A 27800-nucleotide genomic window follows, 5' to 3' on the forward strand; every position below is an offset into this window, starting at 1 on the left:
TGGAAGATGCTAACCACCTGTGCCTCTAATCGAAGCCCAATAAAATGACCAGTCGCTGCCTAACAGCCTCCACAGCCACTCCTGTCTGTGCTCTTCCTCATCCATTATCATGGTCTCCGCGCCTATTGCCACCACAACTCTTTCAATCAGCTGCCATGGTTATCTCCATGTGTCCCTCCTCTCTTGCCATTGGTTATCTCCATTTATGCCCGTGCCCATGTGTGCTTCAGGTTGGAGGTCTCAGCAGTTCCCATACAGGCACGTGAATTTTATGTAACACCTCTTACACAATACGGCCAGTGCCATTTTGAGTGGTAAGGCTCGTGAGGTGTGTGTCTGTTAAAGATATTCAGCGCCTGTTTCACAGAAGTCTGAGTTCACAAGGTGTCACTGAGGACTGTGGGAACCAGTCACGGGCATCTGGATCTCCCACCACCGGCATGTTTTTCTTACACAGTGGGCGTATGTGTGACGTCCAGGAACAGTGAGGGACGGTTAGAGGTTGAAAAACAAAAAACAAAAGTGCACCTTTATCTGTGCTGTTGTAGGAACAGTGAGGGTACTGTAGGGGCGAGGAGCGAAGGAAAGACAGTTACACCACTGTCATGTGTCAGGTGAGGGAGGTAGCTGCTGACAACCTGAGGCAATTTTATCCCTCGGTGTTTGATATCACGATAGCTATTGCCAGAAAAAAGAAGGCTGAATTAAATTTTTAAGCTTGGGAGGAAAATCTGGAAGAAAATGTGACAGGATTAAAAAGACATAAGTTTCATATCAACAAATTGTCAGGGACGACCCCCTCAGCCACATTAATCAAGAATTCTTGATGCATTTCTCCCACATTCCCAGCTTTTGACCTAAAATGGCCTCCCCTGGTGGGCTATTCAAGGAGCCGGCTTTCCTAGAAAGAGCTCAGTTCGGAGGACTGAGCTGTGGTTTTTGGCAGCGCAAGCACAGGGGGGGCTGTGATTCTGTCCCCTCCTCCCTCTCTCTCTCCGTCTTTGCCGCAGAAAGGAGCCGCAATGAAAGACTCCTATTATTAGCTCGCTTGACAAACACAGACCGGATAAACAAGCGAGCCTCCAGAATAACTTACACGTAATGCACACAGTCACCGTCAGCAGGAAACGCACGCACAGTAATACCCCCTTCAAAAAATGTTTGGTCAGAAAGTATCAATAAACATCACAGACAAACCTGGAGGAACCCACACATACACAGACTTTCACACGGTGTCTTAGGAACAAACAATAGTAAATGGGCAGTCTTTCCTTTGATAAACAAACAGGGGGATTCCATGTGTCCTCATTACACCTTTAACAGCAAAAACAGGTGAGCCATTTGACCGCCAGTTACTCCAGAGTTCTCAGAAAAATACAGTGGATGTGCTCTGGACGTCTACCATAAGTATTGTAAAATAAAGCAACGGCGTCTCACGGCTCGCTTTGTCTCCAGAGTTCATCGACCTGCACATTGCAAATCTGAATAGTACTTATTCACAGTATTGTGGGAACAATTTGACCTTTTAGGACAAAAGACTGTCTGGAACGCATCACAGATTTCATTCAAGCCAATTAGTTTTGTTGTTTTTGCTGTCGTTGATATCAGTTGTGGTAAAATTTGACTAAACTGCAACAAGAATGGTGAGCTGATCAGACAGGACATGTTAAATCAGGACAGTGGGAAAAATTATAGGCACAGACATCAGTTTGTACGCCAAACTCATCCTCCAGAAACTAGACGAACCATTACAGGAAAGTCCAAATTCAGCCGCAGCAGCAACCTGATCTGGGAAAGAGACTTCTTAAAAAAAAAAAAAATCAGAAAAGGTAGATACAATAACTATTTTATTCCTCAAACCATCAGCTATCGGTGCTACGCTTGAGTTCAGTCAGACAGCTCACGTTTGTTACACCCTGAAGTCCCCATCAAGGTCATGTTTTCTTTGTTTTGTCCCTCATTACCCCTCCTCTCTTGTGTATTTAGTCCACCTGCTGCCCTTTGTCTGTGCCACTTTGTCTCTGTAGTTTGGAACACTTGTTCTAGCTATTTGTTCCTAGTGTTCTCTAGTTTTTGATCAGGTATCTTGCATTTTAGCATTGTGCATAAGCCCCAAGCTTTTTGGAAACGTTTTTGAGTCCTGCTACTGAGTCCTCTCCTTTGTTGGTACCAGCCTGATAATGTTTTATATGTTTATTTCAACAGCAGAACATAAGTAGAGTTTGGCGTCTAGACTCTAGACGGCCTCATCGCTTCCTGTAGATATGTTTACATGAGATATTGGGGAGTGATGATGGTGGATGCAGGGCAGCAGCAGCATACACAATGCAAAGGGAGAACTGGGAAGATTTTACAGCTTAAACAGACCGCCAAATTGAGAGGGTGTTTTTGTAAATGATATATGGAGAGTGACATATGACATATGTGTATGAATCAGTGCAGCTTGAGTTGACTGCCTGAACCAGCTTGCAGGTGTCGCTCCATTTCTCCCCACAATGCAGTACTGTATGTGTTTCCAACAAGTTATGTCTAATATGTATAATGCGTTTAGAATAAAACTTTAATCAGACTTTAATCAACAGGTTTCTCAGATGGTCACTTGCACCTTTGTACTCTTATATCAATTTTGATTTTACTGATTTGAATTGACTTTTTTTTGACTCAGTTGTTTATTCTGTCTAAATCAAATGTCTTTTATTAAGATTATGTTGCAGTTGTGCTTCTGAAACAGACGACAAAAAATTCTCAAACTTAATGTACTGTAATATCCAAACCACTTACTAAGAAGGGAAAACAAAAGTGAATTATAATCACTGCTGGACAAAGAAGTACCACTGCACAATCTAATAGATATTTACAATGGACAGCTTCAGTAATAACTTTGTTGTTGATCTAAACCAGCTGAGACAGACGGAGCCACTGCTTCCCAATAATGAAACTGATGAGTTACACATCATCATATTGGCTCAAGTACTGAAAATAATAGAAACATGTCAATGGAGAAGTGAAATGAGTCCTGGACTATGAGACATGTCCTGGTGCTGAGCTGAATTCCTGATATTTTCCAGGTTTTGCTTCTGCAGCATTAAAAACATGATGTTTGGTCTGAGTGTGAAGCAGGCTGCAGATTAATGACGCTCCACCAGCTCCTCACATTGTCACTATGGACACCCTGCCTTAAGAGAGGAATCTGTGTTTCTCTGTCAACAAGGGGACACATGGAGGGTGTGTGTGTCACTGTTTTCATGTTCTGGTGGTACGTTTTTGTAACTAGAGGACAAACATATCACATTCAGACAGCTCAAACTACCAGATCACACACAGAGTTACCCAGATTCCACGTTTGTTATAATTAGCTGGTTCCTTACACGCTGCGAATTAATTTCTGACTGAACTGGCAGTGGTTGAGTTGCATTTTGGGTAATGTAGGCACAAGGTTTTGACCAGGTTTGCATGGAATTAAAACGACATTCTGAATTATGTTAATTAATTATGGCTGAATCAGTTTCACAACTATGTTACTACAATCACCGGAAAGAAGCAAGTTTAATCTGCCCAGGCATCTTTTATACAATTGTTCACAATTATGTAACGTTCTATGCGCTGGCACACAGTGAAGCTCATAGGAGTAACATCCTATGGGCAGAACAGCAGAAGGTTAAAGGTTAATTAAAAGGATATATATTTATGGTAACACTGTTATTTTAGTTTTATGAGTGTGTACTCCCAACAGGACAATGACACTACCACATGGCTGCCAGCTAAACCCCAAACATATTGTGTGGACTCCTCAAGTAGTCTCAGGAGCAGCAGGAAAGTTACTGGTGGAAAAAGCTTGAGTGGCACGAGACATTTCGACCCCAACCCCCCATCCTACCCTGATGTATGAACACACAACTTGGAGAGGTTTGGAGGAGGAGGTCCAAGTGACTGATGGTGTGTGCGAGCGTGTATGCGTGTGCACGGTGCGCATACTGCTGTAGCTGTAGTAGCATCGGGGTCCTTGAGTTTATGGTCGCACGGTTAATGGGCTTCTATTTCCCAAGACCAGTAATAAACTGGTGGAAGTGGGGGGAGACGCTGAGGGTAAGCGTATCTGTTTCTGGAGGTCAAACATTATCCACGTTTAATACTCTGCTCATTCTTCAGGGCGGTCACATGAGACTGGAAAGTCACAACAGTGTCACTGCCACTATAAACCCACAATGTGTGTATGTGTGTTTGTGTGTGTGTGTATATGTCTCACGTGAGGTGTCACCATGGAGATCAAGCTGTGGAATGCAGTCAGCAATCCTCACTAAGACGTCTGGGAGTGGTTTGTGTGTCTCATTTGTGTGTGTGTGTGAGAGTCAAAGGTTCATTGCTCTCTAATCACATATCATTGTGGTGGTCTGCTTTCACACCCCTCAGTTTAGCCAATCAAAAGCTGCGTCTGAGTGAATGTCATAGAGACAAGCAGGAAGAGCCTCCCTATCAAAACAATTCACAACATACGTGTCCAACTTCCTCCAACACAACAAAAACACTACATACAGAGAGTCTGTCAGCAGACCGGAGAGACGTGGCTGAGGTTGTAGTGAATGTGTATATGTAGGTCATCGAACAGTATGTCCTCAAAATGAAAAGCAAGTTGACTGAAAGCTCAACCTTTTAAAACCTTGAAGCAGATTCTGTACAATATTTTGTAAGAAAACATCTGATATCAATAATCGCTAATATCACTGATGTTTTTTAGCCGAATGCGTCCCCGTTTCCGAAAAGGGCAGATTTCATGTAGGAATGAAACATATTTTTAAGTCGGTTACTGAACTGTAATCCTGGTACATTACAGAAAAATTGAGACGTGAGTTCATTATGCAAATTATGACTTTGAAGTCAAGTCAACTTTATTTAAACAGCACTTTAAACACAAACAAAGTGGATCCAAAGTGCTTTTACAGCACACACACAAAAAAAAGAACAGAAGCAAATGAGAAGAGAGAAACACCAACAAAGACAGTGACAGTATGCGCAATTAAAGGCGATAGAGTAAGAGTGTGTTTTAAGACCATTCTTGAAAATCTCAATGGTGGGGGAGAATAAGATGGCGGGAAGAATTCCAGAGCTTTGGGGCAGCGACAGAGAAAATCCTGGCCCCTTAGTCCTGGATCTCGGGGACAGACAGATCGGATGATCTTAGTTCTCTCATAGTGTGATACGGGGAGAGGAGCTCTCTAATGTAAGAGGGGGCGAGGCCGTTTGAAACATCACAAACATCAGACTCTTAAAATGTATCCTGTAGCTAACAGGTCACATAACTTATATAGCTATAGTTTTTAAAGGAAAACAAAAGCATCCACACACTCAAGTCTGTACAAAAATCTTGAAAAAAGCCTTTCTTCAAGGCATAAACAAGTTTATACCTGCCTGTTTATGTCCTGAGGAAAGCCTCTGACCGAAAGCTTGCTTCCATTTTTTCAGGATTTTTGCACAGATTTGAGTGTGTGAATGCTTTTGTCCTTTATTTTGAAAGTTTTATAGCTCCAGCACCTCAATTAAGTTTGATACAGGGGAAGTTATAGTTTTCCTTTTTCTATTTTTTAATGAAAAACATGAAACATGTTTTTTTTAAAAATGTGATACGTGATTTTGTCTGTAAATAACAAAATTTCAATTTCAATAAAAGTAATGAAACACCCATTATATGAAGTTATTAACTTAGGTTCGGGAGCAGGGCCACGCCTCAACCACACTGATTACACACTAATTACCTGCCAAGCCTACTTAAACCTGGCCTACCCATGCTGCTCTGTTTGTCTTAGATTTCGCGACCCACCCTGCCTTTCCCTTTATCCATCATCCTCCCTCATACCAACCAACATTCCTTCATCCTCTCTTCCCTTCTCCCTTCGTCTCTTCTTATTCAGTCTGGTGCACACCTCTCCCATGTCTCATTCTAGGTACCGTCTGGGGGACCTGAAAAGATGCCTGAGATGGGACCCCCACACTGAGTCTCCCTCTGCCTGATCTCCAGTTCATCCTCCCAGATCAGCCTAACAGACGACATCCTCTTCCACCTTCACATCCATTCACCAGTCCTCAACAACTAACACCTCCTGAATTACGATTAAACATTTAAACGACATGTTGTTGTGGCATGTGCCTTGCTAGTGAATCTGTCATTAATGATATTTCCTCATGCCTGACAACAGAGGGTAAGGCAGCTTTACATGTAGATCACTAGGAATCGTTAAGGAGTTTTGCTTTTGGACTCTCCAACCAAAACACTGCTAGTATAAAAGCCCTGATATGGGACCTGTATAATTCCTGCAGTTCTGTGTGCAACAACATCATTTGATCCAGAAAAACCAAGGGAGGGATGTGTAAGTTTCACTTTACGTTATGGGCATTTGTTACTGCTCTCCAAGTTTTCTTTGTCAGCTGAATTCCAGCTGATTCTACACAATCCATCACCCCTGATTCACCCCCACCTCGGGTCAAAAAAATCACACTCATCTGTAAACTGTGAGTGTGTGTAGGAGTGCGTAACATGGCCTCGGGCGAGATTGCGTGATATGAGGACCAGTGAGCGCTGGGAGCCGGAGAAGGAGCTGTGCTTTGACAGAGATTCACGCAGAGATTCGCACAGAGAGGCAGAGCAGCAAAACATTATTTCTCTTTGCAGGTCTCATACTTTTAATATGGACTGCCACATGCCTATTTCATATTTTAGCCTGCCATGTGTCCTCAACACTGACTCTGAAGTTTGTCTCTTTGTCAAAAGACTGCAAATATTTTATTAGTAGTATCATTCATTTTTCAGTGTGTTTGAATGTCCATTAACTTTGTTATATCCTGCAAAAAGCAAAGCAATAAAAGCCCGAGTCTTTTTGACAATGCTGTATTTCAAATCAGTAACAATTAAATTCCACCACATCTTTCTAGTTATGTTTTTTTGGGGTTACATACTTTTGTTAAAGGTACAGGTATTTTGACAAAAGATAGGGTTTGTGTTTGGTTTAGATGAAGATTTTAGGTTGGGGCAATTTAACCCACTGACACACATTTTCCCCACGTTGTTTTTGACATTAGGGGTTTGGCTTTCAACAACCTTAAAGCTCTTTAGTAGCTTTAAGGTTATATAAGGTTATCTAATGTCTAACCATATCATATGAACTCAGTATCACAAGCCATATGACATAAAAATTCCAAACCACTGACATTTATTTTATGGTGGAATTATTCCATCAAATGAAAATATTCTAGATGACTTGTGTACCATGTTTTTTAGACACAGCTTTAAACAATGTCTGGCTGCACAATGTGGGTTTGTTTTTAAATACTCCATACATAAAGGGGTAAAAGACTTTGAGACAAAGAATATCACTATTTCAAATTTAGGCCCTAATAAGCAGCCCACTTGCCAGAAGAAAACAACATTGTACGTTTCATACATATCATATCAGTGTTTCCAAAGTGACGTGATATATGAACTGATTTTGTCTGGAGATGTGGAGGGGATAGTGGATGGCGTGACACCTCGGCAAGACAGCTGCCAAGCTGCAGATCACTGCACACAACTGTTTGAGACAAACAACACCACCGGCTGTTTTTATGGTGACCCACTTTCCTTTGGTGTTTGTGCCACCAAACATGGCTGTTTTAGGCCAAACATAACCAAGCCTTCACCACAGCGTTGCTGAGAAATGTATAGTTTTAATGTATCTGCTACAAAATAATATAAAAATGTAACATATCAAAAATGTACAACGTGCGAACATTATTTCTGGAGACTGGGTGGAAATAACAAATGAACAGTTGAAGTGTGTGACTAATGAATCTCAGCGTAAGTTAATTCAGGAAGACTTTCTTTATGCTATATCCATTCACAATTCTCTCTCTATCCCACTCCCACCGCTTCCTCCAATCAGCTGACTGTGGGTGTTCCCTCTCCTGGTTAGCCAATCAAACTTTGCCACATTCTCCTTTAGCCATTCATGTTGCTGCTGCCAAACTTTAAATCTGTTCTCCTCTCTGCTCCAGCTGTCATTTAGGCAGAATCAATGCATCCTCCTCCACCCCATTCACCTCCAGTCACCTTATCCAGAGCCCAGGACGAGCTCATTATAAGCCTATTCCTCTTCACATCCAGCTCCTCAGCTCCCTCATCATCTCATCTCATTACCACCACCAGCGTCTAGACTCCATAGAGGGTTCCCTAATCTACTACGTCTTTACCACCCTCCTGGAACTGATGATATCATGATGGGTGGTTTTTTTCCCCTGTCCACACAAAGCACTCTTATTAATAAAATCTCTGTCCAAATTAAAAATTAAAAATCAAAATTGAAACGCTGTAAAGAGCATGCCAAACCAACAGGCAGTGATGTAACCCTAACCTTAAAGCCATGCAAAAAACAAGTAGGAGAGGCTGACCAATCAGAAGCCTGAAAACAAGCTAATACCAAGAGGCGACCTGAAGCAGTGACATCTGTAGTATGTCCTAATGTCTCTGTTTCTCAAAATAGTGGAAGAGTAACTGCACATTTATGTGTAAACATGTACAAAGTCCTGTTAGCAAAGATAGAGCCGGCACTATTTTGACCATGTTTGCCTTTGCATGAAATGTCACCTCATTTGTGATGCCTCAGAAGGGAGATAGCAGCGCACTAAGTTTTCCTTGTACTCACATCGAGTTCTTGAAAATCTCCTCTGTGGATGGAGTTTTGCAAAAAGTCTGTTTTCAGTGACCTAAAAAGCATTTTGTGTGTGGACACGAGGCCAAATCACACAGAATAATCTATGTTTTTACCTTTGTGCATGAGGATTAGGCCAATCAAGCGGCTGTTTTATGGCATCGCCCCTTACGCAAAATAATAAGTTGCATTTTATCAGTGCAGCATCTACATGTATGTGTCTTACTTGTGTAGGTGCATGCATTTGTGAGTCACAGTGAATCTGACTCACCAGGCTTGCCCTCGAAGGCGAGTCCCAGTGTTCCGCTGTAGTCTCTGTTAGTGAGCACATAGGCCAGACAGTAGTCGTTCCAATTGCTCTCAGCAAACAGCCTCAACAGTTTCTCCGGCCCGATGTACAGAGGGCTCAGAGGATCATTTTTTTTCTCCTCTGTCATCACCTGGAGATAGACAGGCAGATACACTGTTGAATCAAATATCTGTGAAAGACGAATGAACAACAACACAGTGCTTCACAGCTCCAAGAATTGTACTAATATTGTCTTGTTATATAATTTTGAGGCTGAAAATCTGTCTCTGTTTGACTCTCACTGATAAAAGAAGATATAGCTACAGGCACAATCTGAGACTGATGCATTAACCCAATTATCTCGAGGTGACATGTTTGTGTAGTAAAAATAAATGCTTCAAAGCCAGCGTTACTGGACCTGCATGTGAAGTGCAACACTCTAAGATCTGGAACAACTGTGTCATTGTTTGAGTGAAGGCGCGTCTTACAAAGAGGGTTTTCACTTTGAAGTTGATCAGCTTGATTCCATCGAAGTCCACCTTGTCATAGATGTCATTCACCGCTCGCATGTAGGAGGAAACCTGAGAATAGCATACATCTATGTTAACAAATGCTTAATAAAATCTCCTCCTTCTTTTACAGTAGGTTGAAGGTTGAACTTTATGTGGCCCACACTGCACCTTGAACTAGACCAAACACAAATGAAGAACATGATAAATTCTCCAATAACAGCACATATGCAGCATTTATTAAAAAAAAAAAGAAAAAAGACACAACGAAGGAATAAAACACAAGCAAATTGACAAACACACAATGCCTTTGTCATTTCAATGTGTTCTCTAAAGTCGCAGTACCTAATCTAGCTTGCCTGGTGTATGGGGTATTGCCCATTGTTTCGACGGCTAAAAATTCCGAGGCCCCGTTAGTCTGAAAAATGGCCCATTAGATTGAAAGCCCATTTCTCTGACAGCCAATTATCCCAAAAACACACGCCCCATTTCTGAGAAAATACACACTCCCTGCAGTTACACAACCTGGTCACCAGCAAAAATGTTCACATTGGGGTGGCTGTGGCTCAGGAGTTAGAGCAGGTTGTTCGATCCCTGGGTCCTCCAGTCTGCATGTCAAAGCAAGATACTGAATCCCAAATTGTTTCCGATGGCTGTTTCATCAGTGTTTGAGTGTGTTTAAAACTGGGTTGCAGGTGGCACCTTGTATAGTAGCGTCGGCCACCAGTGTATGAATGTGTGTGTGAATGGGTGAATGTGACTTGTAGTGTAAAAAGTGCTTTGAGTGGCTAGGTGACTAGCAAGGTGCTATATAAGTGTAATCTATTTACCATTGTACGCTACTGTAAATCATGGATACGCTACATTTATGCATTCATTTGTCATGGATACGTTAACACTTTTGTTAACAACTCTGTAGTGAATATGTGGTTAGGTTTAGGCACAAAAACCTCTTGGTTATTGTTAGGAAAAGATCGCGTCTCTGCTTAAAACACCCACGTTTGGTGATATAGAAGCTGCTGAAAATATAGGGACAGGTAGATGAAAAACACCCAGACTTGTTGGCTGAAATGTCGCTGGGAAATGCCGCAAAGGGACAGTAGGTAGTTGGGGGGAGGGGTCTCAGTCCAATGGGACATTTGTGGGACTAATTGGTCTGTGTAATTTTGGGCTGTTGGAAAAATGGCATTGCACCGGTGTACATTTGAATCTCAGATTTCTATGGAAGTGCACAGACATCACCCCCTTCAGTAAAGGTGAAACACCTCTGTAGTAACAAACTTTGCACAGATACAAGTTAGTATAGTCAAGGTCATATTCTTTAGGAGACATAAACAGAGGAAACAGTGAGTGGACAGGGACTTGAAGCACTTTATCCTCTTGACAACATACTTGAGTCTCTCTGAACTGCCCCACCTATCCGGTACATTATGCAGATTCAGACACAAACATCCTCGACCGAGTTTTGATCACGATTCATAAAAAGACCACGTGAGGTAATCTGTCAAGTGAGGTTATCCACAGAGTGTTTTCGGAGCGGGTGGCACAGAGAGGCACGTGCAAACCAGTCACATGTGACTGTCTCAGTCTATATAGCAGGGTCATGCGCTTACTACTGCTGGGGTTTTCCATAAATGTAAATATTGACACCTTGGACTCTGGAGACACTGAAACCAGGTCAGTGGTGATTGCCAACAACATTTCTATTGACACTCAAAGATCATATCACGGCATCACTTACAGAATATTTTCTCTCTCGGTGCAACAAAGGTCTGGCACCGAACCAGGGACAACATGTATGTGTGTTTAAGATGGAAAGAATCTGAGGAGGTTCAGAGGAGGTGGTGAGAGGATGGACAGCAGGACGAAGGCCAGAGAGAACAATAGTGTGGCCACAAAAAAGAGCTAAGGACAGACTTACTTACTCAATAACTGTCCTTGTTTTGATCACAAAGATACTTGATTAAAAAAAAGCACAGATGTGGTGCAAACTTGTTCCAGACTGAACCCAGATCAGACGCTGAGCAGATTAATCCAACTTAATGACATAAAATTAAACGTCTGTGATGTTATAATTTCTTATCAAATATGGAATGCACTAATAAAACCTATTTATTGGTTTTAATTTAGGGGGAAGATACAAAGGTGTTTACGTTAAAGTTATGTCACTGGATTCCCACGTCAGTATGTGGCTAAGACATTATCAGGAGAGCATCTCATGTGACCTCTGGCCCCAAAGACGAGCACTTTGTCCAGACAGAGAAACTTCAACACAGACACTTAAATCACTGTTATCTTTCCTATTGCACTGAAGCAATGCAGGCGCGCCAGCATGCAAGCAGCTTTAAACCCAGTGTGGAACTCAAATCTGAGTTCACCACAGGTCAGCCAATGCTAAAACCATGATCGGATTTACCCAGAAAATCAAAAATATGTTCTTTTTCAACAACTTTGCATCTGTAGAATTATTAATTAATTCATTTTCTGGACCTTCTTATCTTGTTGGGGGTCCTGGGGGGCTAGAGCCTATCCCAGAAGCAGGGTACAACCTGGACAGGTCGCCAGACTATCACAGGGCTGACACATAAAGACAGACAACCGTGCTCGCATTTGTACGGACAATTTAGAGTCACCATTTAACCTGCATGTCTTTGGATTGTAGGAGGAACACGGAGCACCAAGAGAAAACCCACACTGACACGGGGAGAGCCTGCAGACTCTGTGCAGAAAGGCTCCACCACCCTGGGGTTCGAACCAGGAACCCTCTTGCTGTGAGGAAACAACGCTAACCACTGCTTCACACAATCACAACCCGTGTCAGCGCAGGTTTTCTCCAGGTACTCCAGCTTCCTCCCACAGTCCAAAGACATGCAGGTTAATTGGTGACTCTAAATTGTCCCTAGGTGTGAGTATGAATGGTTGTCTGTCTCCATGTGTCAGCCCTGTGATAGTCTGGTGACCTGTCCCGGGTGTACCCCGCCTGTTGCCCAGTGTCAGCTGGGATATAGGCTCCAGCCCCCTAACAGGATAAGCAATTACGGAAAATGAAAGAGGAGTACAGAGTGCATTAAACACAAGGGGCAGGTCCTGAAATTTCCAGATCATGTTGTCTTACTATTTTTTTGTACTTTTTATGACAAACATCTACCATGTATGCTTCTGCAGCTCGTCCTCAGCATGGCACATACAGAGTTGTTGTTTCACACTAAAGGGGCTGAAAAACAGGAGGTGACGGGTCAATCATGTGGACTGGTGGCTCTGTGCCAGACCTTTACACCTGGCACTGAAAGCGCAAAATCTTATTAGGCCGAATGTCTGTAATCCGTAAGCCACCGTGTTCTCAAAGAGCGACAAAGTTCTCAACCTCCTCCCTACTGCCGCTGTGTGCAACACCACGACAGCTGTGTGCGTCTGTGCAGGCCCTGGCATTTGGTGCTTTATTCAGCCTCGGCCACAACAGCTTGGCCCTTCATTAAGTATTGTTGAATATGTCAACGGTGAATAATGAAGTACTGCAAAGCAGATTGTCTTCCTCTCACTTTCATTCAGTCATTAGATGTTGGTCATTAGATGGAAAAGCGGCCAAAACAAAGCAAAGTTTCAATCATGATTAAAATGCCTGCCTGTGCAGCAAACTGCTCCTTTAATCAGAGATTAACATGGAAATCCTGAAATATTTCACAAGGACATTTGATAGCAGATTGCACACTGCTCATATTACTGTAGTTCCGCTCAGGTAAAACATTTAAATCCAATATTCAGGACCTTAATCTATGTATGTTGAAACATGACAAAATGAGAAACACCATTGATCTAGTGCCAAATGATGCCACCTGCTCATAGTTCCTTTGATTCATCAAGATAAGATTGTAGCACTCAGGTGAACTTTGATTGCAGTACCGTGTACCCAAAATCCAGGACGCCGTATTCAGAGACAGATTTGTAAACAAAGCACGCTCAGCTCGGCCAACAGCCGAGGAAATCCTGTTGTGTTGTGATGCTCCTGCTGGATGTTCCATTACAGTGGAAATGCTCCGGAGTGCATTGTGTTCTCCGAGACATTGGGCAGCTCAGGTATCAGCAGCATCTCGCTGCCTCACTGTGAACTTTGTGTACACGGAAAATAGGGCACAGAACCTGAACTGGAGGTGCAACCAAATCCAGAATGTATGCTGGCATTGTACGTTTCTGCCAACCACAGATACGTGACGCTGGTAGGTAGCGATGCACAATAATATCTGCACATCATCAATACTATCATTGGTTAGAGTTTGGTTAGTCAAGATAAGAGTATGAATGCATAATATGATGTTCATTCCACTACAGAAGAGACTTGATGATCACTAAAATTAGGAAAGGAAAAAGGGGAAATATCAATATCAGTATAGGTTACTGTATACATATCGGCATATCAGGTATCGGCAAAATGTCCAATATCGTGCATCCTTATTTGTAGGTTATTATGTAGTGCAGTGGTTCCCAACAGGTCCAGCCACGAGGTCCAGCTTTCTCCTCAGTCATCAGTTCAAGCTGCACACAATTTGATATATTTGGTGTCATACTTGCATTTGGCCATGTCATCGAGGTAGTTGACTGTCACTTTGAGGTAGCTGCCGTTATTCACTCACTCTGCAGATGCAAACAGCGCTTCAAAATGAAAGGTCTGTGCCAGAAATTCTCTGTACTACAAAACAAAATGTGTTTTTTGCAAACTTGACAAGTTTGCGAGTCAGCTGTGGTCCATTCACAATGGACCGTGATGCACCAGTTGGGAACCACTGATATAGCAGATAACATGAGGTTATGTTTAGGCACAAAAACAGTTATGAAAAGATCATGTTTTGGCCTAAAAAAAACTGGTTTTGGTGCCACAATCACAGCTTGAAATGTTGTGATGTCTAGCTAAATAAAACAACAAAAAACTGTTTTGGTGGTGCAGTTGCTGCCAGAACAACCGTGCTAAAAATGCAACTGTTTGCAATGTGTTTGTTGAATCACCTCCATCTCCCATTGACAAAGTTAGTTCATATGCATATAATCAGAATGACGTCACTTTAGAGAGGTGGATATGATACGTATAAAATGTATTGATGTAACATATCTGTGGTTTCCAGAAACACACAATGCCAATATTTTCTTATGGAGACTGCTCAAGGGGGTGATTGATGTGTAGGAAAGGTCTGATTGATTTCGCACTGAACTGACAAGTTACAGCAGCAGAGAGGAGAAAGGTTTAAAAGTGAGACAGCAACGAAATGATTGCTTCATTGAGATCGAGAAAAAGAATGAATGAGAAGCATAAAAGTCCTCCTGAATGAACTTCGGCTAGGCTTCATGAGTAGTCTAGAAATCTCTGTCCGTGTGTGTGTGTGTGTGTGTGTGTGTGTGTGTGTGTGTGTGTCTTAACCCTTTCGACTACCAGCAGCGCAAGAACACTTGTTCTCTAAATGTGTACCACATATGAAACATCATGTGTTATCAGACTGACACCAAGATGAATGATGATGAAAGACAACAGGTCTGAACCAGTCACCTGACCCACAACAGCCTCGACTGACTTGAACTTCTGGCAGTAGTAGTGGTCAGCATGGAGGTGGAGCAGGCAGCTGGTCTTTGACTCATCCAGTGTTCTCCTCACCCGGCTCACTGGTGCCTCCTGTAGGTGAAATCACAGGAAAAACAGATTTTAAAGGGGAGACAATCTGGGAGGCAGATTGAATCCTGGTGAATCATGTTCTTGCATCTCTCCTCAGATTGAGTGACTACTTGTCATTATTTTGAAGCTGCAAAACATGATGTCATAATAACTGGGATGCCGCAGGTCCCAGTGGGAGATGGGACGAGAACATTCCACTGGGAACAACATCTGTTTTGACCATTTCAAGATCAAACAGTGGAAATGATCTCCACCAGCAGGTATGTCGATATGAATGTATTCATACCAACGTGTCTCGACATCCATTGTTGATAATGAACGCTGGGGCCACCACCCAGTAGGTCAAAAATCAACAACAAATAGAGCACCCAAGGGAGAGATTAGCTAAATATGTCTGGCAGATGTTTATTCCATCATACCTGGTTTTGTAAACAGAGTGAAGGTCGTCTAGTTTGTTTGGATTCGCAGTAATCACTTTACATTGCAAATGTACTTAGGCCTGCAAAGATGCAGCTCATCTCTCAGCTTTCTATATCTTACACAGCATTTCTGTTACCGTCACATCATCCTGAACCCTGTAATTTGCTGCTGGTGACTCAACAGGCTAAATAAAAAGCAACCAAAATGAGCGAATGCGCTCATGAATAAGGTCAGTTATATTTACAGATGAATCAGACACAATTTCCTTCAAGAAATGTTTGTGGGTCAGGAGTTAATTGGCTATAAATGATAATGCGGAGGAGGACGTTTTGAGGGTGAGGGCAGAAAAAGAAAGAAAGCAAGGCAGAGTGTGCGTAGGTGTTTTTGTGTCAGCGTTTACTGAGGTGATGTCTGGACTGTCCTACCTCATTGGAGCTGAGGCTTTGGGAGAGGAGTTTTAGATGTTCTGCAGCACAGAATCCATCAGAGGCAGGTCTTATGGATGGGAGGACTGCAGAAAAACAAACAGTGATAAAGAAGTTAGTGGTGTAAGTGACTGTTCATTCATTCATTTTCCATAACTGCTTCTCCTGTTAGGGGTTCTGGGGAGGCAGAGGTTCACCCTGGACAGGTCACCAGACTATCACAGGACTGACACATAGAGACAGACAACCATTCACACCTTTCACATTCACACCTACGGACAATTTAGAGTTATCAATTAACCTGCATGCCTTTGGACTGTGGGAGGAAGCTGGAGTAGCTGGAGAAAACTGGACAGGGGTCACGTTAATTTCCAGGGCTGGTACCTGCAGTTATTCCACAGGCTAGTTAATAACATGTCGGGCAGGAAATCCAGAGTGTGGGATCATTTTGAGAAGGTGAAGGACGAACCCAAGGTGATATGTAAACTCATCTTCATTGGTCGACTACAAACATGACGTATCATCTGAAACGTGGAAGTAGCTACATGCCCATTAGCCACTTAGCACAATCATTACTGCTTTGCCGACAGCGTCATTAACAGGCGGCTCGCTCAGTGTGTGACAAGCACACAACCAAACATCCCAGAGGTTGTCACCCTCTCCTTCAATCAAACACACACAAAGATGGAGGCCAAAACACACACACAAGCAAACACTGTGTCTGTAATTTTACTCTTGAACATGTTCCGTAAATGACTGAACACATCAATGACTCACTTTAATGTGGGCGTACAGTGTCCCAAATAAAGCACTGCTCACCAATCACAATAAATAATTGAACTGAGATCAAACGTAAGTTTTGATTCAGCCCACGACTGTTTATTTGTTGGAGCGAACAAGACATTGTGAAAGATAAGTTCACAAAGTAAATGTGATGTGGACCAGTGCCACAGTCTGATCTCTGAACAAAAATTATTTGTTTGTGCTGAAGCCAGGATTCTAGCTGTACTGCATTGTGTTTGTGTTTGACCAGGAGCACTGATCGAGGGAGGGGATGCTGATTTAAACACTGGCAGTACAGATATAATCCAAGTCAAATCAATAAACAGATTTTAATTATTAGCAATTGTGTGTTATGTTTCTTTTCTGACATTACAAGGTCTCATAAACAGAGTAAGTCTAGTGAGTCATGTGATTTATCTTGTGTACTTAACAGCTGCTTGAGGTCAGAGTTATTGCTTTATGACCCCAGTTATAGAAAAGATGAAAGGTTTGTTTCCTGGAAGCTAGATTTATCACTTTTCGGATGTAAGAAGCAAAATTCCATGTAATTTATTCTTTACCCACTTTCCCATACTGAGCAGTCCTTTCCTGTGACAAAGGCCAACCAATGAGTTGTTGGAACAATGCCAAAATAAATCAAAGACATGCAGCTTGCAAGGAGGTCAAACATTTAAACTATGCTTCTTATACAGAACTATTTAAAATGATACGAGCAGAAATCCATTGGGCTTGACTCCTCAGTGACCAGAACGTCAAACAACATTAACAGAAGCATCGACATATTCTCAGACACTTTATAAATACAGGACCCATGTTTGGAAACCAGCGCTGCAGTCCTGAGTGGGAGCCACAGGGCAGCCTGTGGAAAATGCTGTGATAGCTGCTGGTTTGATTTCACTAAAATAACACTGTCGTATGAGATTTGCAACAGCTCTGGGACGGCTGCCTCGTTCAGATTGATGCAATGGTGATGGGATTGCAGTCCAGGGAGGCACTGCATTTGCAGAGACTGGCACGTCTTGTTGCATTGGCAAAGACACACAATTCCAAGAAAATGCATGGAGCCAAAAGGACATCATTGCAACAGAGTGGATGGGGTTTATGGTCAGGGACTGTGGGGCAATCTGCATATGAATATGGATGAAAGAATGTAATGTAAAGTACACTGCTGCGAGATGTTTCAGAATAATGTAAAGTAATGAAAACAATAGGTCTCAGTGGGATGCAGCACAAACCCTGCGGTTAAACCCTGATGGTAAAGGAAACAAACTATTCCAGCAACATTCATGTGGACAAAAACTGGGCTTTGAGTTCCCCAAAGTACAGTAGAGTCACATGACTTAATAATCACTCTCACATGTCCTACGCAGTAATATGAGTGACAGAATCAGGCAATGTTTTGCCCATAAACTGGTGACCCATAAGAACTTCAAGGAGATGTGCATGTGCATGTATGAGCGTGTGAAACACTCATTCACCAGTTCATCTCCCTGGATCAGACATGGACCTGCAGTGAGGGAGAGGAAACACATGATTGGATCACACCATCCTACGAAAGTCCTCCAGCCAATCACAAACCAGTGATTCGTTCTATACATGGTATGAGTGGGGGTGGGCTGCGGGGGTGGGGGTGGAGGTGGAGGCCTAAATGCCGGGCGTCGACCCACTGACGGAATTATTTCCAGACCTTTTTACTTGCCTGTGTTCTCACTGTCTCTCTCTAATTTTGTTCCTGTGTCTGTTCCTCTCCCATCACACTGTAGGAGAGACATGTTTCTGGCCTGTGTTGCCATAGTTGCAAACAGTAATTTATTATTTTACTCAGTTGCCAATTAAAAAGCAAAGAATCATGCTGCATAACTATTACAAACTATCAGTACAGGACTTGCCGGGAAAATGATTTCCCAAATGAAAAATCAGTGTCATATCTCAGTCCAGACTCACATTCCCTGCAGCAGCTGTGGGAAACCAGTTTTACTTTTAATAATAATGTAAGAAATTACACTGAAGCCTTGTGAATCCAGTCTTGAAATGAGTCTCTCTACACAATCACACATAAACACTCCATCTTCAATCTTTAACTCTTAAGTCAATCAATCAATCATTTGTTTATCGCATGGAATTATACAAGGTACAACTCCAGTGAAATGTGATCCCATCAGCTCCTTTTACTTGTGCACTGAAGTTTAGCCCTTTTTTGCAACTTCTGACATCGGTGGTTGCTGCTTTATAATTGTTCTGGATTGTTCTGGTAATCCATGCTTTCTGGTTGTGGAATGATTTCACTGTCCACACATCTCAACAAGATGGCTGCATGGTCACAGCGCCTGCAGTGATCCAAGCAAGACTGGGACAGCACCTCACATTCCCACCATCACACCAGTCTTTATTCATTGTAAAGCACAGGTGTCGTCTCCTTCTCTCATCAGAGTCCTCTGCTCTGTCAGATTGGCATAAAGAAAAAGAGTCCCCTGGCTGAATGGCGCTGTCCAGGATTTGGCCAAGTTTTCGATGAATGAAAGGATATTACAGCTCCTGATATCCTGTTGGAAACTGATGCTACAAGGAGTTTGTCCTGTTTATTTTCCAACTCCTGTACAATGGCTAGCAGGATGCTAGTTCAGCTGGTGTCCATTTCCTCTGTTTACTAATGTTTACATTTGAAAACGCTGACCTGGCTAGCGCCTGCTAGCTAGCTAGAAATCAGCAGAAGGAGAGTTCACAGACTGGCGAATTGATTTTCTCATCCCAATGAGTGACTCCCAGCCACAAACCACTACCGTCCAAGCCAACCACAAAAAGCACCAACAAGACTTTCAAAATAGACATAAGACAAGAAAGCCAGCATGGTGAGGAGGGGGTTTATCACCTCGCCTCGCGTTTGTCTGTGTAGCAGCCTGAATGAATACTCCATGAAGTATCGGATGACATGGTTTCATCAGTGTTATCATAGCTTTTTGATACACAATGGCTACCGTTGTTGCGATACACGTTTGAAACAGTGAGGTGCTTAAGTGCGCTATCCATTTGAATGCAATTTATGATTTCAGCGTTAGATGGGAGAAATTCCTACACACTGTGGCTTTAAGGAGTTAATTTTCTTGGGTGCAGGCACAACACAGGCTGAGAAATGCATTAAGTGTTGAAATGCCCTTTCACTGACCGAAGATCTGTCTGTACAGCAGTGGTACATTTGCATTTTTGCCCTTATGTCCCTGTTCAAGTGCCCCATGAATGACCCTTTGGTCAGGCCAAGTGCCCTCAAGTGCCCCAATGGTTAGCTCAAGTGCAAAATAACCCTAAACCTAAATATAACACAAGACTGTGAAGGAGGTTTTTCCCCTTTGCCCACAAGAGAGTCTCAGGAACACATGTCCACTGCTTGGATTAAACCTCTGATCTATTTCACCACAAGGCCCAAGTGGTCTTACAAATAACACGAGTTGCACGCTTGGTGGGAGATTTTCTGCTTAGTCCAGCTTTTATGCCTCATGTATCCCAGATATCCCGTATCATCCTGTGTCCTCCCCATTTAGACAAGTGAGGAAACCTCTGTGGAGCTGAAGCTGCTTTCCTCTTGATACTGTGTGGCTCTCTGTGGGGGAACAATCATGCTTTCTTGTGACTGTACCAGCTGTTACTTTCGCAGTAATGCAAAATACTGATAACCTTTAGCTATTGCTGCAACATAATAAGTTCAGTGTCCCAAAGAGATGTTCCATAAATCATCTATGTTTGTAAAATATAATTTGGCAATGAATCCTATGAAGAAAAATGTGTTTGAAGACTGATTTACATGATTGTTAAACTGAAGATTTGACAGATTTTTACATGTTGAGCCTTAATGAAAGTTTTAGTGAAGGTTTTCAAGTGACATACTGTTAACAAATATTGAAGGAAAATGCAAATGCGTCACATCAGAGAAAGCTTCACTAGAACTACTTCCTGGCTGTAAAATGACTTTCAGTTTGAGCAATTAATAGCCCTGGAGTTAAACATTAAAAGATTTCCAGTTATATTCTAAGTGGGTGTGTTACTCTTTATTTATTTGAAGGAAGTATGAGAATAATAAAACTAGGGTGCAAAACATACACAGACAAACACACACACACACACACGGACAGAGATTTCTAGACTACTCATAAGCCTAGCCGAAGTTCATTCAGGAGGACTTTTTATGCTTCTCATTCATTCTTTTTCTCTTCCAACTTATTCAGCTGACTAAGGACATTTACCAACCAGATTTTGTCACAATCTCAATGAAGCAATCATTTTGTTGCTGTCACACTTTTAAACCTTTCTCCTCTCTGCTGCTGTAACTTGTCAGTTTTGGGCGAAATCAATCAGACCTTTCCTACACATCAATCACCCCCTTGAGCAGTCTCCGTAAGAAAATATTGGCATTGTGCGTTTCTGGAAACCACAGATATGTTACATCAATACATTTTATATGTATCATATCCACCTCTCTAAAGTGACGTCATTCTGATTATATGCATATGAACTAACTTTGTCAATGAGAGATGGAGGTGATTCAACAAACACATCGCAAACAGTTGTTCTGGCAGCGACTGCACCACCAAAACAGTTTTTTGTTGTTTTATTTAGCTAGACATCATGACATTTCAAGCTGTGATTGTGGCACCAAAACCAGTTTTTTTTAGGCCAAAACATGATCTTTTCCAACTGTTTTTGTGCCTAAACATAACCTCATGTTATCCGCCACATCAGTGGTTCCCAACTGGTGCATCGCGGTCCATTGTGAATGGACCACAGCTGACTCGCAAACTTGTCAAGTTTGTAAAAAACACACTTTGTTTTGTAGTACAGTGAATTTCTGGCTGTTTCCTTCTGTAGAGTGAGTGAATAACAGTAGCTTCCTAGAAGTGACAGTCAACTACCTCGATGACATGGCCAAATGCAAGTATGATGCCAAATATATCAAATTGTGTGCAACTTGAACTGATGACTGAGGAGAAAGCTGGACCTCGTGGCTGGACCAGTTGGGAACCACTGCACTACATGATAACCTACAAATAAGGATGCATGATATTGGACATTTTGCCGATACCTGATATGCCGATATGTATACAGTAACCTATACTGATATTGATATTTCCACCTTTTCCCTTCCTAATTTTAGTGATCATCAAGTCTCTTCTGTAGTGGAATGAACATCATATTATGCATTCATACTCTTATCGTGACTAACCGATCTCTAACCAATGATAGTATTGATGATGTGCCAATATTATTGTGCATCACTGCCTACCAATGTTACATATCTGTGGTTGGCAGAAACGTACAATGCCAACATACATTCTGGATTTGGCTACACCTCCAGTTTTTATTTCATCTAACACCCAGGGTTCCTCTCATCACACATCACATCCAGATCGTTAGGCATTTACCTTCATCTCGTTAGCACAACCACCATCACTACCACCAGTGTCCAGACTCCATCAGGGGATATTCCTCTGCTTATCATGGTATATGACGTTGTGATGGGGTTCTTCATACTATTAATATGTAAAATGATGCCTGTAACCTCAAAAGTGTTTGATTTTGAAGCAGAACAAGCAGGTGATGACTGTGATCAGGTGTTCTGATGTCATCACACTTTAATTGCTGCAAAATGACTGCCTTGGGCCACCCTCTGTGTCCCAGATTTGAGAGACCTCACAACATCTTACATCCCAAGGGAGAGAAAGATCCTTATTTAACCTTTGTTGCCCCCACGCCGACGACACCCACAGGAAGTGTAAATACACACAGGAGTAGACACATTATATCACCCCCCGGTAGTCCCAATTTAACACTTGTTGGGAAGCACTGATTGTTTATTGAACTATCGTGCGCCAAATCTTTTACAGTTTCCTGCAGATATGCAGGCCTGTGAATGAAAGAACAGGATGTTGTCAGCTGCAGCGTTATCTCATGAAAATGTTGCTACAGTCATGAAAGGGACTGGAGAAATGGCGGGAGGTGTAGGGAGGAAGGCAGCCATGGAGTCTCTGTAGACTTAAAGACAAACACAAGGGGGGTTTGGCACGATATGCACTGTTTCCAGGAAAATACTTTCTTGGAAATAATCTTATTCTAATGCAAACATGCACGCGCAGCCATGAAAACACGCAGATATAAATGCACATGCACATACACATTGACACATTACTTTTTGACAGCTCTCACTGATGACTGCCATCTGGACAAACCATAAGACAACACAAGAGTTTGTTTCCAGCGCCTTCAAACCCTGCAAGATACTCCACATGCTCCTTTTCTTCTCTCCTCTCCCTTTAGAAACTTATATCCTTCTCCTGCTGTTATACCCCTTTGTCGTCCTCCTCCTCCTCTTCTTTCATCTTCATACCTTCCTCCTTACTTTAGCCCCCCCATTTCTCCTCCCCCTCTTTCAAAAGTCACACCATCTTCGGTTTATCTTTTCTTTGGCCTGTGTCCAGGAAGGGTGCCAACACCCCCACAGAGCTCTGAAAAGGTTCTGCTGTTAGATTATAACCACACTCTTACTATGAGGTAAGTATAGTTCATCGACCTCTGGTAACCTTAGTTCGTAGTAGAGCTCGAGGCTGCAGATACTGTACAGATACTGTATGAAAACGAGGATTAGCAACAGGAGAAAGATGCATTTTGCTGTCGTTGTTTGTCTTTCTGTGAGACTAGATGCCAAAGATGGCCATAAATCAAACTGTTGGGGGAAATCTACTGTAGAAAGGAATTTCTTGTCGTGCTCCTGCCATCATAACCAAATGGCCCGGAAAAGCAGCTGAGCGTATGAGGTGTTGTTCTGACAGTCTGCAGATGCACAACCTTCAGAATTTGATTTTTCATTCTGTTTCCAAAAGAAACTTTTTCTCAAGAAAGATTTTCTGAAAACTCTTTTTCCTGGAGTGAAAAACAGAAGGTAGTCTTACCCATGTCATCCTCATGGTAGATTATAGAGTGGTGATCTGTTTGGTTGCTGGTGTATCTATGTACTGGCTCTATGTGATAGGTCCCATTGTCTGTATGGATGGTTCCCTCGAACTGACCTTGTATGACCGAGCCATGGCAGGCTGAATTATATTCACCTGTAAGACCAGATCAAAAGTGATAACATGTCAAGGTCAGAGACATGAGCATGAACAGAGATAACTGAGGTATGGAGACAGACAGACAGACAGACAGAATAAACAGATAAGATAGTGAGAGAAACTTAAAGATTAAGGGCAGCATTCAGACACAATTCAATACATTTTACTTTGTTCCTCAACTCTCAATAACCAGGAATGTTTTTCCACAAGCAGATTTTTATCCAAATGTTATATCCAAACCACAAAATCTATAAATGATTGTTGATGCACTTTGATGCCAGTACATTCACTCAGACTTGAATTGCAGGAAATCTGCACCCCTATTTGGGCCAGATGTCTTGGTCATACGCACCCTCTAGTGTTCCTGAATATATGTGGGAGAGGTCAGCTGACATGGAACCATTCTCACTGACCACCGTGAAGTTTTCGGAAAATGCTGCTGCATCGTGTTTCAAATGCAGACGGAAAGTTCTGCAGGAAACAGAAACACAAACTGCTCACAGATGTGGTCAAAGCATTGGTGGAAGGTATGCAGATCTATCAACAGCAGGCAAATATGGATGATCAATTGTTGACATGTGTTGTGTATTTAGAGGCCAATTAAGGGTGTGTTCAAACAGAGGACTACAGTATTTTTTAGCCAGTCTGTTTATGTTTAAGAAGGCTTTTGAAACAACTGCCACAGTTACAGAAATGTGAAGTTACCTGTTGAAAGCAGTTAAGTCCAGCTGCAGTGTGTTGTCCTGAGGCTGTGAGGCTCTTTTGGCTCTCAGGTGCTTTCTGTGAAGTTCTTCTCTGTCGTACGACAAGCCTTCATAATATTTTATATATGGACTGATGTCACTCACAGCACCTGGTGAAAAGGAGGACATTCCAGTCACTTCATAAAGCATCACAGCTCCAATGTTCAATTAGAGCTGAACATTCAATGTTTCTCATCTTCAATAAACCCATCATAAAATCAGCCTGTATGCAGATGACATATTGTTATACTTACAGGATTCATGCATGTTATTGTAAGAAATATTAATCTTAATCAATACTCCCTGAAGGGACTTGGTATTATTCAGCACAACACTAGCTCAGGTTTAAGTTGTGAGGTAACTAAAAACAGGTCTGGAAAAGATTATGGACAAAAAAAGCAGTGTATCCTCATATAACGGGTTGTATGATAACAAATTAGCAACCCAAGAATGGCGTTATCATGTTATGTACATAACATTAAGTTATGTAGGGTAGGTTTGGGCAAGTTAAGTTTCGTAGACTAGGTTTATGAAAGTAAAATTATAAAGGTAAAAAAATTTGGTTGGGTATCATCACGTTACATAATTAATGTAAAATTACGTAGGTTAGATTTAGGCAAGTAAAGTCAGGTTTAGGAAATGAAACATGGAGACCAACACAAATCTCCTGGGGGAAGTCCTATGTTTGTTTGACCCAACCACCTCCACATCCACTGTTTATGTGGACTTTCACTCTTTATACTACTTCCTTCTTTATTCCTGTCAGTGTATTGATCACACGATCACAGCCTTCCTGATTAGGTGGGTTATACACAAGTTCCGGTACATTACTTTTGGGTATGAACAGTGCGTGAGATCAGCCTGAAAAAAGACATCTTGTTAAGATTTCCTACATTCTGTTCAACCTTTTATTTATTCATTCACTTATGTCTTTTCTTTTATTCTCAACAAGGTGTACTAAGAGTAAACTTAGAAACAGCACAGTAGAAAAATAATTATTTGTATGAGATACAACCATCGATGTGACTTTTACTGGGTTGTTTTTGTTGCACTTTATGTACGTCAATACTACATAGCTACTATTGGGGCTGAATGTTGTTATTTTGACAATAATTTTGGCAAAAAAAAAATCCATTTGCAGGGTTTTGTAAAATGTTTACAAAAAATGTTTTGATTTGATTATTGTTTGAGTTAATGAAAAAATATAAACCCTAATCTATACTGAAAAAAACATATTAATTGCAGCCTATGTTGCAGTCACATTTAAAGTGTTAATCCATGTGATTCTGCATCTCATTTAGTTACAGTTACGCTTAATACAATACGTTAAGATACGATACAATATACTTTATTGTCCCCATAAGGAAATTTGTCTTGGATTCAGGAGCTGCACAAGTATTGTTGCCTTACAAAAATATTCTAGCAGAAATGAAAATCATACACCATGAAAAAAAAAAATAAATAAATAAATAAATAATACTACACAGCCACTCATGTATTGCACATAACACCAGCACACAACAGGGCACCATAAGCAAAACGCAACACAACCCCTAAGCATCAAGCAACATTATTTAAAATCTCAATGAAGGTTGGCACAAATGAATTTTTAAAATGGTTCAGTTTAAATTTGGGCATCCTGTATTGTCTGCCTGAAGGTAAAAGCTTGTACTCATTGTGGAGAATGTGAGAAGAGTCTTGATGTTGATGGTACAAGTATAAAAGATTTATTGGTCTAAACTGATAATGACTCTACTACCGCTGCCACCGTCAGACCAAATTTGGTCTGCCCTGTATGACTGGTATCTGACCTATCATCCACTGAGTGTTGACTGTGAAAGTGCTGACTAACCAAAGAATGCTTTGGCTTGTGCTTTCCTGTACAAGGTGTTACTTTCGGTCGCCCCTCCTGAGTGAATCACATGTACTTAAACCCTAAATAAATGGGTATACCCCATTAATCACAACTTAGTGTCTCCATCACTGACATGTTTTGCATGAAGACTCCTATTTGCAGCATTCCTGAGAGAACAGGTTGAGACATGTCTGAGCCCAGGAGCGTCCGGTCCACCACAGCAGCCGATAACTGCATATTCATACAAACACATGCACACCCACGCAGAGTGACAGTCACATATACACAAAGCTATACAACCCCACGTACTTATCCAGGGAGCAGACTGAGGAAACACCTCTCAATCAGGCACACACACAGTAATCTGCACACGCCACCAACACATTACCTGTAGTCCGCCCACGGCGGTCGACCAACAACAGCAGCAGCCAGTAGAGTTGAACCTCCATAGTCTCCTCATTGGTGTGTTTTTGCTTTCCTTCCCTTTCACTGTTTTGTCTTTTTCATCCTTCGTTGACAATTTTCTCTGTTTTTCATCCCTTCTGACTTTACCTCTCTCTTCACCAGCCTCGTACCTGTTGTCCTCTCACACTGGAATGTGACTAGTTGCAAAGTTCTAGCCAGAGGAGATGAACACTGACAGCAGGAGGCATATTCAGACTTGTTAGCAAGCATGCTATGAGTTTCTGCACAGTTCAAGAAGGGATTGGAAAAACAGTTAAAGGAGGATTACTTAGTGAAATAGTAAGAGTGGTGTGGTAAAGATGGAAAGTGATATGAGCATTCACAATAGTAGCTGTAACTTTAAGCTCCTTTGAACAGAGGAATAATCCGAAGTTAAACCCCCAGAAGTTACTCAGTGGCCAAATGTACAATACACTAGTTGTTATAAAAAAACCTAGTTGACTTCTGTAGCCATGCCAGCAACCCCCGTAAAGCTGTGCACACTTGTGCCTTGAGTTAAATGCTAATGTCAGCACGCCAATATGACAGTGCTAACATGCTGAGCAGCAACAATGTTAATCTTCTTAAACACTATAAACACACTGCAAGGACAAGAGCCAATGGCAAACTACGTACCTGTGTGGGAGGAAATAACTTTCCATAGCAGCAGACGGCAGTAGTCTGTATTCGTCATTCCAAAAGGGAAAATGGAAGAGTGACAGGATGGACTCAAGACACTAGTTAGCCAGTTAGCACATCAACAACACAACCCGTGCACCAGCAAATAATAAGACAAACACTTACAAACCATTTTTGCTAAAGAGCTCAGTGGCTAAAAACATAATCTTTACAGAATATAAAAAGTTTGTCTTGATCTTCCACCCTCTTGACTTGCTTTCCTCACCTC

At 41.9% G+C, this 27800-nt stretch overlaps 1 protein-coding gene across 2 annotated transcripts in view; it reads right to left on the reverse strand.

Moving 5' to 3' along the window:
* The window catches only part of LOC117253616 (disintegrin and metalloproteinase domain-containing protein 10), a 41375-nt gene extending 14313 nt beyond the window's left edge, over positions 1-27062 (reverse strand). Inside the window, exons 1-8 of one of the 2 annotated variants that reach the window (XM_078168740.1) lie at positions 26838-27062; positions 24557-24704; positions 24204-24322; positions 23693-23848; positions 15975-16060; positions 15016-15129; positions 9453-9545; positions 8947-9115 (exon numbers count right to left, since the gene is read on the reverse strand). In XM_078168740.1, the coding sequence (XP_078024866.1) occupies positions 8947-9115; positions 9453-9545; positions 15016-15129; positions 15975-16060; positions 23693-23848; positions 24204-24322; positions 24557-24704; positions 26838-26898 (946 nt within the window). In that variant the 5' untranslated portion in view covers positions 26899-27062. Of the gene's footprint in view, positions 1-8946; positions 9116-9452; positions 9546-15006; positions 15130-15974; positions 16061-23692; positions 23849-24203; positions 24323-24556; positions 24705-26837 lie in introns of both variants that reach the window. The other variant, XM_033621174.2, reaches the window with a different exon arrangement.
* Positions 27063-27800: the final 738 nt, after the last annotated feature.

The sequence above is a fragment of the Epinephelus lanceolatus genome, chromosome 6, assembly GCF_041903045.1.
Source record: "Epinephelus lanceolatus isolate andai-2023 chromosome 6, ASM4190304v1, whole genome shotgun sequence".
Lineage (NCBI taxonomy): Eukaryota > Metazoa > Chordata > Actinopteri > Perciformes > Serranidae > Epinephelus > Epinephelus lanceolatus.